The 12,572-nt window shown below is 34.6% G+C and overlaps 2 protein-coding genes across 17 annotated transcripts in view; one reads left to right on the top strand and one right to left on the bottom strand.

The window, feature by feature from the left end:
* The window catches only part of LOC132280207 (uncharacterized), a 28,001-nt gene extending 26,530 nt beyond the window's left edge, over window positions 1-1,471 (top strand). For 11 of the 14 annotated variants that reach the window (XR_009471510.1, XR_009471509.1, XR_009471506.1 and 8 more), the window contains 2 exons: window positions 607-867; window positions 1,125-1,471. The gene's annotated coding sequence lies outside the window, so the exon portion shown is untranslated. The remainder of the gene's footprint in view (window positions 1-606; window positions 868-1,124) is intronic. The other 3 variants (XR_009471507.1, XR_009471505.1, XR_009471501.1) reach the window with 2 other exon arrangements.
* Window positions 1,472-7,857: 6,386 nt separating this feature from the next.
* LOC132280205 (uncharacterized) lies at window positions 7,858-11,631 on the bottom strand. 3 transcript variants are annotated; one of them, XM_059782376.1, is made up of 3 exons: window positions 11,360-11,631; window positions 10,997-11,132; window positions 7,858-8,087 (listed from the first exon to the last, which is right to left on the bottom strand). In XM_059782376.1, the coding sequence occupies exons 1-3, from the start codon at window positions 11,603-11,605 to the stop codon at window positions 8,056-8,058; spliced, it is 414 nt and encodes a 137-aa protein (XP_059638359.1). In that variant the 5' UTR covers window positions 11,606-11,631; the 3' UTR covers window positions 7,858-8,055. The 3 variants fall into 3 exon arrangements, with proteins under 3 accessions (XP_059638359.1, XP_059638358.1, XP_059638357.1); XM_059782375.1 differs by having other exon boundaries at window positions 7,858-8,038; XM_059782374.1 differs by lacking the exon at window positions 7,858-8,087 and having other exon boundaries at window positions 10,790-11,132.
* Window positions 11,632-12,572: the final 941 nt, after the last annotated feature.

The raw sequence follows: 12,572 nt of genomic DNA, 5'->3' as shown, positions 1-12,572 counted from the left end.
AGCCCAAGCCCCCAGACTCACGCATTTTACGTCCTTTATTTAATGACCATTAAATTAAAATGTTTTGTATAATATCATGATCATATTTAATGGATCATATTGTTTGACTTTATGATATATTTGACAAATTCATAGATTTATGGTTGACTTATTACGTTAATTGCATTCATTTTGATTCTAAATAAACATGATTATATATGTTTAATGTTTACTTGATCATAGCTTTTTTATTGTTTTACGTTTGTAATCACATCTAATTTACTAAATGTATACGCCTAAGAAATGATTTATGCAACATCAATTTACTGGATCCTCTTAGCTTGATAGGTCAAAAATCCCATTTTTAGAGAATTATTATTTTGATATGATTTAAGCACATCATTGAAATGTTGGAAAGATTTCTTTATTTTGATATTGACTAGTATGTGTTGCATAGTTTAATAATTTTTATTAAATTAATCTTTAATATGCATCATTATCATACATGCGCCTTTGATCAGTCTTGTGCCTTATATTGTGCCTTGCGCTTGTGCTCCAGGAGACCTTTGGCACTTTAGTGTATACCATGAGCCTTAACAAGTGTGCTTTTTCTGTATTTTTGAACAGAGTTCAGACACATGTAAAACTATTAGAACATTCATCCAATATGGGCCCCTTGTTTTTATGCCTTCATCACGGTCATACTTTACATTCCCACTCATGGATAAAAAAAAGACACATCCTATTCCCATAGGTGTTAAATATTCGAGAACTGGTAGACCCCCAGCAATGAGAGTATCTGCGGCATATCTTCTATCAAGAAATCAGTTTGCCTCCTTGGCATTAGCAATCAAGAAGAGTATAACTTGCATATGATTGGCAAATAAGGTACTGATGATTGCTTTTCCTGCCTTTTGAATTTTTGTCTATTCATTTCAAATTTATTCCTTGAGTTTCATTTGTTGATCGACAACTCAACTTTGGCATATCCTCTTGCCCTATCTTCAGCTTTTACAAATAATTACCTCTACAATATGTTTTGATTTTGATTTGATTAGTGTGCATATGGAATTTTTGGTGATTGAATTATTACCTGTTTGGATTGGATCTTTATGGATAATGAAAATTATACTGTCTTACTGTAGTCAATGGACTCATGATTGCACTGGGGGTTGACTTGGCCACTGTTTGAATTGTAAATGGAAGCTGTTATAAGGGCACTAAAGGCCGTGCATTTTCTTAAGAAGCAAAGCTGAGAGGCTTATGCAAGTGACAAATAAAATACAGAAGATCCTTCTTCTACTCATGATGCCGTGTTTTATAGTTGTTATTTTATTATTTATTTGAGTTCTAATCTCTCAACTTTGGCTGAGAGGAAGCCTTAGTAAGTTAGTCTTGTAACTCTATGTTTTCAATTGTTAAATTTGTTTGATGTTCATACTAACTCAATAAAATATTTAAACAATTTTAAATGCATGTTCCAGTTTGTTAATTTCATGTACTTAACCGTAGACTAAAATTGATTGTATTTGGAGTCTAGCATAAAGGTTACTTGTATATAATCATGAATTAGTAATTTTCATTGGACTATTTGAGAAATAAAATAATAAATTATGACGTTTTATGCCTAAGGATGAATAATTAAAATTTATTTATTTTTCTTCAATTAATTATTTATGATTTATGACGCAGATAATAAATAGGAGGAACAAATTCTGACATTTTATGTACTAAAAAGTAATAAATTATGACATTTTATGCCTAACTGAGGATGAATAATTGAAATTTATGTTTTTTTCTTCAATTAATTATTTATGATTTATGACCACGATAATAAATAGGAGGAACAAATTCTGACATTTTATGCCTTGATTCTAAAAAATAACAAATTATGACATTTTATGCCTTTTCATATCTTTTTTTTAATTGTATTGTTACTTTAGCTTGAATCACTCAATTTTTGGTAGAATTTGTTAAGTATTAATTTTAGAATTAGGATGTCCCAATATTATCATACCCTTATAGAATGAATTTATTATCACACCAGTAAAGCGCACGTGCAATGTTAGTGGAGTGTAATATAATTCAAAAAAAAAAAAAAAGTAAGGAAAATACAATATTGTAGTTAATAATATTTTAATTTTTTTTAATAAGATTATATAATTATATATTTGATTAGTACCCTAAATTGTATTAAAATAAAAATCTATTATTAATATTTATTTTGACAAATTAAGGAGTGTCAATGTTTACAATAGTAAGGGTATAAGCTTAAAAATGGAATTAGTGTGAGTTTATTATAGGTTTAAATCATTTGGGTTTGCGTATGCCTATTAAGAATCCTATTGTATTACCAACGGGCCTAGTAGTATTGGCCCTTGCTTTTCAGAGGAATGTCAAGAATTCTAGCCTCCAAAGAGGCATCTAGGGGTGCACACGGTCCGGTTTGGACCAGATTGATTGTATTTTGAGACTAAACTATTTATAACGGTTCCACTATTTTGAACCAAACCAAACCAAACTGCGAAAAACCGGTTCGGCTCGGTTCGGTTTGTCGGTTTCGGTAGATTTCTTTTTATTTTATTTTAATTTAAAGGGGGCAAAGTTTTTTTTTTTTTTTTTTTTTTTTTCCTAAAAAATCAACCAACATTGATATAATACGCAAAAAAAAAAAAAAGAAAAAAAAAAAAGAAGAAGAATTTTAAGAAGAAATAAAGGAAAGAAAATTGAGATATATTTGAAAAGAGAAATTTGACTTTTTTTTAAAGAAATTAAGAAATTTAAAGAATAAAAGAAATAAATGGAGCACGTGAGAACTTTACTTGATTTAGGTTTAGGATATGATTTTATGTATATACATAAAAAATAACATAATAACGGTTCGGTTCGAGCTGGTCTGGTCCAGCACGACCCTAAACCAAGACCGGACCGAAAAATTACGGTTCCATAATTTTGGGCCCAGGACTGGACCAAACCGCTATACAATTAGCCCAAACGACTATACAACTAGCCCAAACCGCCCAATTCAGTACGGCCCGGTCCGGTTTTCGGTTTACTGGATTTTTTGAACACCCCTAGTGGCATGCGTGTGTGAGTATCAATTATGAAAAAAAAAAAAAAAAAAAAAACCTATTGTATTAAAGTAAGGAATCATTAATATGAAACTTAACTATTTATAATGAAATTTATTATACTCGATTTACAAATTTTTACCCTAAAAAAATACATTTTTTTATATATAATATATTAATAACAAATTAATAAATTAATCGAAAGGAAAATCAATTGAATCATACTTCAGGAAAAATCAGTACAATCATATATATATATGATGAAGGGTACTAAAGAAATATTAGAAGGGTAATTTTGGGAATAAAGGGTTTAAAATGGTTATGTACCATGCACATGACCAACTAATATCTATTTTTTATCAGAATTCTGACCCAAATTAAATTATGGGGGTGTAATTCGCACAAATTTAAAACTATAGGGATGTTTTTCAGACTTTTCCCCTTATATAATATAAAGCAGGGAAAAGTGCAAAAAATCCTTCTGTACTATTGGGGTTTTGCAACTAATTCCGTTGAACTACATAAAACCTCATTGAACTAACAAATTGTTGCATTTAACCCCTTTGAACTAACAATAGGGTGCTGGAAAAGCCAAAAGACAACATTACCCTCAATTATCCACAGCGACCTGTCTTTGGGCCTCATTTTTCTGCACAGAGAGAGAGAGAGAGAGAGAGTCAGAGCAGAAGCTGATGATACAACCAAAGCCAAACTATATATATATATATTCCAATTGGTGTTGGCTTTGTGATGGGGATGAGTGGTGATTGTGGAGGTTTTGGGTGGAGGAGCGGTGATGCTTTTGGTTGAACGTGGTGGTGGTTATGGGTTTGATGTGTCATTTGGTTACTGGAATAGGGTGATGTGCGGTGGTGGTTTTGGGTTTGCAGAGATGGGTGGCGGGATTGGGGTGGTAGTCGGTTTGTGTACTGGTTTTAATGGTGTGCCGTTGAGATGCCGATGGAGGTGGTAGTGATGGTGGTGGGTTTGATTTGGTTTAACGGTGTGTTTTGGCATGAGTTCAGGGGGGTTTCGTGGTGGTTATGTTGGTGGTCGTAGACGGTGGTGGTGGTGGTTAGAGGACAATTTGGTATTTTTATATATGGAAGGGCATTATTGGCCAAAAAACTCAGTTTGTTTGTCGCGTGATTCTCACGTGCTCATTACTGGACGGCTGGTCACCGGATGGGGTGATCTGTAACTTTTTTGCATAGTTCAGGGGAGTTTCTTGCATTTTTGGTAGTTCAAGGGGTTAGTTGTAGATTTTTTCATAGTACAGGGGTTTTTTGTGCACTTTTCCCTATAAAGTGGAATGCAATGCTTTTAATTTCATTCACAAAGTAATTTTAAAGATGGAATATTCATTCCCCTCCTTTCTCGGAATGGTCATTTCATCAAAATCATTCAATTTCCAAACTATCGAGGGTTCGAATCCCTCTCTCTCCCTTTACTCGTTGAATAGATTTGTTTATTTATTGGTTTTCCCCGGCCCGGTATCATAAATAAAGGGGGTTCGAATCCCTCTCTTTCCGTTGATGACTTGATATTTGCTTTATCTTTCAAATTTCCCCAATCCTTGGTTAAACGTGGAATAGATAAAATCCTAATAAATTTGAAAAATCAAGTAAGGAAAACGAAAAGCCTTTTTCTTTTATTCTTCACGTCCAGGATTACGTCCCGGATCATTAGATAGGAATCCAAAGATGAAAAGAGAAAGAGGATCACTTAAAAAAAGTACGGAGCAAAAATAATAGGGCGAATTGCAAAAAAAACCCTTTGACTATTACCCATTTGTAAGAAATTTCCCTTGTAAATGTTTTTGGCAAGAAATTCCCTCAACTATGAGGAGGGGTTGATTTAACTTACCTCCATTTAACAATTTTGTGAGGCAATTTTTTCTGACCAAGTTACCCTTACATATCCAAGTTCGTAGACAATGGCTGGAGAAGCACTCAAGCTGTCCTCTTTGCAGGGTTAAGGTCAGTGCTGATGACCTTACATACTTCGTGTACTCAACCATGGAGCTTTTTGTCCAGAGAGAGGAAGACCATCATGGTTCTTCGAGATTTAGCATTGGAAGCAGCTTTAGGAAATCTGAAAAGGGTAAGAAAGAAGAAGAATTTCCCATCCAAGTAGATTGTGACAGCGACGAAAATGAAAAAGCTCTACATAAGTTAAATCACAGGATCATTATGTCTGATGTGGTCCTCAAGAATAGATGGAACAGTGTGAGTTCTTCTGACCTCATGCTCCTGAATTCGGAGATCCTTAATGCTATGTCAAGCAATAGATTCTCTTCCTTGGATGTAAATAATGATCAATCCGCGACACCAAGTGGGGTTGAAGACACAGAAATTTTGAAGATCAAGGAGGAGATGGAGAGGGAGAGAGTGTTTGAGAGCAGGGTCAATAAAATCAACCAAACTGATTCAGATCTTCCTAACACTTTGGAGTCCAAAATATATCAAAGTCAAACATCAAGATTTTTGAATCCCAACACACACAGATCGATGTCAGATATAACAGTTCGTCCAAGATTCACAGAGTTGGGCATGAGAAATAGTAATAGAGACACTTCTCTTCCTGAAAATAATGTCAAGGAGGAAAGATTGAGGAGGCTTTGGTTGCCAATTGCAAGAAGAACAGTTCAATGGTTTGCCAATAGAGAGGAAAGGACACAACAGTCTCGCAACACAAGACACTCGATGTGTAATTTTGTTCTGTGCATCTCAAGCTTGTTTCAAACTCATCATATATTGATCACATTTCCATGATTTCACTTTAACTTCTGTAATAAATAGATTTAGTAGAAACACTATGCAAGTTTTACACATAAAATCCATAATGTTATATTGAAGTTCTTAAATTTCATAAATTTGTTATTGTGATCCAAGTCAACAAACCCTGTGTGTTACTATTTGATACTATTTTTTTTTTTTGGTTTCCTGTTTCATGACAGCGACGAAAATGAACACACAGGAATCTCCAGTATGCTGCTTGCAAAAAACTCCGAAGCACTCTCTCTCTCTAAGGGATATATTGTTTTTTAAGCTAGGTGATTGAACTGCGCTCCATTTGGTTGATTAATGGGTGGTAAATATATATTGCTCTCTTTTTTTCTTACAGTTACTAGAAAGTGTGGGAGATTTTTTTATTTTTTTGGTGAAGACCCAACTAAAGCTACTAACCCAAATGTAAGGGTAATTTGTTCAGAAAAAATTGTCTCACAAGATTGTTAAACGGAGGTAAGTTAAATCACCCCCTTCTCATAGTTGAGGGGAGTTTCTTGACAAAAACATTCACAATGGGGTTTCTTACAAATGGGTAATAGTCAAGGGTCTTTTTTTTTATAATTCGCCCAAAATAACATTAAAAATGACTTTACTTAGGAGATCCAACAAAAGTCAATTTTTTCTTGATATTTCTTCTTTAATTTCCAAATATACATCGAAAATATATATTTACGCATATTTATATATATATAAATAGTTTAACTTTCCTTTTTAAGTCATGACCAAACGAATGAATGGGTTCTCATTTCATTCCCTAGTTCATTTCATTCATACCTTATTTCATTTCTTCATACCAAACTAGCCCTTAAACTAAGACAAATTAATAATTTTAAAAGAAAACAATACATTAATTACATATCACCTTGAAAACTTATAATTCATTAATTCTAAATTTGGACATTGAATAATTTTTTTTTTTTTTTTTTTTTTTTTTCATAAGAGCTATAGAAGTGACAAACCATGACCACCCATTAATATTGACTTGACCATTGTGTAATAATGGACACTTGATCTGGGCAAGGGTCCGCAACTCGCCGGAGATGATGGGTCACTGAAGTTCTTCATCTTTTTCTTGACGGAATTCAAAGTTCTTCATCTTCACCGTCTGGTTTGGTCACTACCATTGGGTCGTTGATGCTCGGTCTTCTCACCGGAACAAATGGTCCATGCAACTCATTGTGCTTATATGTATAACAAATTTATATAGGTTTTGGAACAGGTAATGAGAGAGATTATTGGACCAGCTTCAAGGATTGAAAAATCAATCTCACCAAGTTGGTTTGTTAATATTCTTCCATTTTTATCTCTAAGCACTAAGATTTCAATTATGGGTTGAGCCCCATTAGAATAAAACGTTTACAGAATCCACAGAGAACTGACGGTAATATTTAGTAATAGTAATGAAATAAAAACAACGAAGTGTTTGTGGATGCAAGTGATACCCATTGGATAAAACATTCCTAAATTTTTGTAAACCCAATCACAAACAATAAAAAATTTACTTTTCAAGAAACTTTGGGGAGGCCACACACTTTTTGTCACTGCTTTTTTAAATATTACGTACTTGATAACATTCTCAGGATCCAACCCTTGATAAAATTTCTACAATTTGCCCAATTCTTGCAATCCTCATGGTCAAGAGCATCACATTCCAAATAATTAAGGCGGCATTTTGTAGGGCCAGAATCTTTTTTGCAATCCCTCTTGCAGTATGATTTCCAGCACGTCAACTGACAGCAAATACCATGTTGCCCCTAAAACCTAGAAAAAATAGCAGAAAAAAGTGTAATTGTCATTATGTAGAGTTTATAATATATAGAAAACACAAACTTACTAGGATTACTTTGATACTAATAAAATAGAGCCCATTTAAATTTCCCCCTATTATTTATTTTTGTTTTCAATGCCAGGTGAACAACAAAAGATCACGCCTAATACCTTTTTCTTTTCAGGAATTTAAAATACATTTTAAAAAGTAAAGTAAAAGTGCCTGACTTCAGATTTGTCTGAAGACAATTCCTCATCAGACGATTCGCCATTGGATGATTCGTTATCCGATGATTCTTCAGCTTCAATTCCTTTTTTCGGATAGATCTCATGTCGTGGAATCTTCAATTGATCACACATGACTTGTGTCTCAAAACCTCTTTTGCCTTTCGGAAAACTTTGTCCCAACTCCCAAGGTCAAACGTGAAGCTATATACGCAACTCTATTAGCTATAGCATTTCCTTGAGGATGTAGAAACTTTATGTGATAAACATCAAAATTTTTCAACATATCAATAATTTTTGTGCAAAACAATAGTTTTTATATCAATATAATTGAAAACAGAAATCTAAATTTAAAGAATAAACCCAAACTTTATACAAAAAGCGTAATTAAAAAGTTCTAAATACTCCACTGGTATACGCTTCTCATCATTTAGCACCTTGACAATTGTTTTATGGTCAATCTCAAATATCATTTCCTTTACTTCTGATTTACTTCGGAGAATTTCATCAATCCCATGATGCACTCCAAGTAAGAATACTTCATCTCTAGACGTTGCATCAGGAAGTGGCTTATGGAAATTTCCAAAATCATTCCCTTACAATCTCGGAATACTTCTCCACAAGAAGCTTCTTTAGTCCCACCAAGATTTTCCTTAAAAAACCCAGAGACGTTTAACTTGTGCCAACCAACAGGTGGCTGACGCCAAATACATGCAAATATACCGTCTCTTGGTAAATTAATCGGACAACTCTCCAAAACATAAATTTGCTGCTTAAACATGTAATTATAAACCAGTTAATCATATTGTATAGGAATGCTTTGTACAAGGAATGAACACTTCTATTACTACAAAGAATGCTTTGTACAAGGCTAGCTCAAGTTCTTTATTTAGCTCTCAACTCACACTCTAGAACTTGGTTACAAATGACACTTGGCTCTCAACTCACACTCTAGGACTTGTTGGTTACATATGACACTAGTCATCTATTTATAGGCCTCCTCACCACTCTCTTTAACTTCATACATATTTTACGTATTTACAAACTCAACAAAATTCCCTACTCATCTAGAATCTTCTCTTCTCTACTTCTCTACATATTTACATGTTCTCCAATATTCTAAAATCTTCCAACTCCCTCTACAATACTGTATATTTCTCTACACTAAGCTGGAATACACTAGCACTCCACTTGCCTCATGCCACGTGGTAGTCATCATGTAAAGTCCTTACCGCTCGGGTGTCGCCTGTGTGGCATAGCCACGCTGTACAATTAGGCAGGGTGTATAGCTAAACACAATGCAAAAATTCAAACTGAATTAGATCTTCAAAACCATTTCAAACTCTCGACCATGTGTTTCATTACGGACTTTTTTCTTCATTTTTTAAAACTAGCAACGACAAGCATGGAACTGATGTTCTGGAATTATAGCAATAAATGATTGCAATTTGACCTTTCCTTATCCTCTCCATGAATGATATTAATATCATCATTCGGAACAAATTCATTTGCTCTTTTTCTTCTTTTATTTCTTTCTAATGTCCTCTTTTATTTCTTCTTTAACACTCACTGGGCATCTTATGCATGCACTCACATTCCGGTGGTTTTTCTGAGACTGTTTCGGATTGCAGCACATAAACTTCCTGCAATAGCCGATTGCTATCGCCTTCATAACAGGAGACCGATTTTGTATAACACAATTCATAAGACCATCCCAAGATTGGAAGGTGGAGGACTCTGTTGAGCTCCAGGGGATGTTGTACAATCAGTAGATAGGTAGTGGGGAGGAGGATGAGTGGGCATGGGAGTGGCTTCTCATTGGAGATTTGACTTTTGAGGTTCGCCCTTTATAAGTGATTATTGAACGTGGAGGGATTGCCTTTTTCCTTGGAAGGCAATTTGGCACACCAAAACCCCTTTAAAGGTAGCTTTCTTTGGGTGAAGAACTTTATGGAGGATTCTGACAATAGATAACCTCCGGAGAAGGCGTAGGCTGCGTATCTGATCGTCAATTGGTGTTGTATGCGTAAGATGGATGAGAGTCGGTAAACCATCTACTCTTGCATTGCCTGGTGACTGGAATGGGGCTTTATTCTTGTCTGCTTTGGTGTTTCTTTGGTCATGCCTAATTCTACCTAAAGCATGCTTACAGCTTAGAGAGGATGTACAATGAGGAAGCAAACTCGAGATGCTTGGATGGTTGCTCCTCTTTGCTCGTGGTCGGGTATTTGGGAGAGAGAGTAATAGGGGATCTTTTGATGGGGAGGAGACTCCTATTTGGGCACTCAAATTCTCTATTCTTATTTTGTTAGTTGTTACTGTAAATGGTTGAAATTATAAATTTGCAGAGGATACGATGATTTTTAAGGATAGTTTGAGGAAATAGCATATTGTTTTGGCTGTGAGATTTGTATTTGGGATGCGTTCAAGCGCTATTCTATGATATGTTAGTTATCACCAAAAAAAAAAAAAAAAAAATTGAAGAAGAATAAGAAGCAGCAGCATTAGCACTTCAATAATGGATAAGAAATGTAACTTCAACTAATATTTGCATTGCTTTCTGGTTCAATTTTTTCATAATTGTAAACTGCAACCTCAAATTCATGCTCTTATCATGACCATGACTTGAGTTCTGTTCTCAGTCCAGGTTTGGTCATAACTAATTAAGAATCGAAGTAGAAATGAATTTTGTGAAAAATGAATAAGTACTGTTATGTAACAACTATAGATTGAACATACCAAATCTCCGGATCTCCGAACAAATAATATCCATGTTTTACGTATTCATTTGAATCCCACTAGGATACCTAGATATAAGATTTACAAATTCCCCCCTCCATATTTTTCTTTTTCCTTTTATCTCTTTAAATATGGGGTATCAATCTATAGGATGCTCCTACCCAAATTCAAATTGGATTTTTTTTTTTTTTTTTCAAATAACAAATATTAAAAAAAAAAAAAAAAATTGTGCACCATATTACGAGGATAATGCAAATGAACAGAGAAGTAGAGGTTAAAACAATGAAAATATACAACTGCATCAGGCTCTAAGCTCATAAGCTATAAATAGAGCTTTTGGATCACATAACTTGTAACAAAATTATATCATTCGAATGGAAAAGTTATGAAAAATGAGGGAACATGCATCATAAACACACTTACCTGGGCCCTCACCGTTGATTGCATCACCAGCTTCATTAGTAAAAAAGGTATTACTCACAACATCTCTAACTGCATCAGGCTCTAAGCTTATAAACCATTGCCGGCTGTCGCAAGTGTTCCTCATCATCATTTGCGGCTAACAATGCAAGAATTAGTCAGCCAAATATGATATGACAGATGAAGATGTAATTTCCATTTGAATTTGAACTCCTACAGAATATCCAAATTCAAGCCCACACCAAATTTAAAGGTAAACCAAAAGTCTTCCACAACACTATGAAGAAAAAAAAAATACAAAAAATTGTTACATATGCTATGCGAAGAACGCAGCAAAGGGCAATCTTATTCAAGTCAAATAATTACATTGATCAAGTGTTGATCATCATATTTGCAGGGATATGCTGGTCCTTCTTTTAGGAATCGATTGAATGCTCTGTTTTTCTTACCTTCAGCGTGAGGAAGTTGTTTGGAGCACGAGTCCAAATCCGAATTGTTAGTTGGAATATATGATTCGGAATTGGAGTCGGAATAAGCGAAGGTGCGAAGGGAACGAACAGCCATTCGAGAGAGGAGCTTCGAGTAGCTTGTGATGAGATCTCTTGATGCCATTCTTACATCTAGGGTTTTGGGGAGAGAGAGAGAGAGAGAGAGAGAGAGAGGAGGGGTAGAGGTTTTTTTAAGGCTTAGTTTAGTTACAGAGAAGAGAAAATAAAAGATACTACGTAGCAATAATTTTTATTGTAATTGAAAAAACAAATACTAATTAAATTATTATGTACTATTTTAAATAAATAAGATATGAGTAGATTAATAATTTAAAAAAAAAATTATTGAGAGGAGTTTTAGAATTATAAAAATATTAGAACAGGATGAATAAGGAGCCTATTCTTTCTTTTTTTTATTTATTATTATTTGAACTCATCCAAAAGCAATTAACTTTTTTCCAACATGTCATTTCTTTTCATTCACGATCCCTTCAATTCCCTCCATTCAAACTGATAAGGAAAAATATAAACCTACCCTACCCTCGATAAGATTGATTAGATTTCATTATCAAATATAATGAAATCTGACGTAGTTCAACAGGTAAGAATAATCCGATTATAACTTGAGGAGGTCAAAAGGATTAAATTATATCCCGACAAATCTGGCAACAAATCTCCTATGATTTCACACAAGCAGGAGATAAGATCAACCATCGACATCGGCGGAACAATTTTGATTCCAATCGACAGCCATAAATAGGGCACCAAGCTATTAAAGAAGGTACGACGTAAAAATTATTATTAATCCCTGCCATCTTTTTAAACCTCCGTGACTAATTTGATCGTCGGAGAGCTCTTGGCAGGCACCACACCGGTGCCGTCAAGGTTCATCGATCTTCTCCTCTCTTCCTTGCAGGAATCGTATCGGACTGCGCGAATTTCAGCCTCAACAGTTGGTGCCGTTTGTGGGAACGACGATTCCCTTGAATCAATTAATTACTCGTTGGGTATATAAGTTTGCAGTCCGGTATGGTTACCGAAGGAACACCGTCGCAGGGATCTGGTCAAAGGGTAGAGTCGGGTGAAAACCT

This window comes from Cornus florida, unplaced genomic scaffold (genome assembly GCF_030987335.1).
Source record: "Cornus florida cultivar Cherokee Brave unplaced genomic scaffold, ASM3098733v1 CherokeeBrave_3.0.0_Hap2_Chr10, whole genome shotgun sequence".
NCBI lineage: Eukaryota > Viridiplantae > Streptophyta > Magnoliopsida > Cornales > Cornaceae > Cornus > Cornus florida.
Note: the sequence above shows the minus strand (reverse complement) of the source record. Positions and strands in the feature narration are given on the sequence as shown.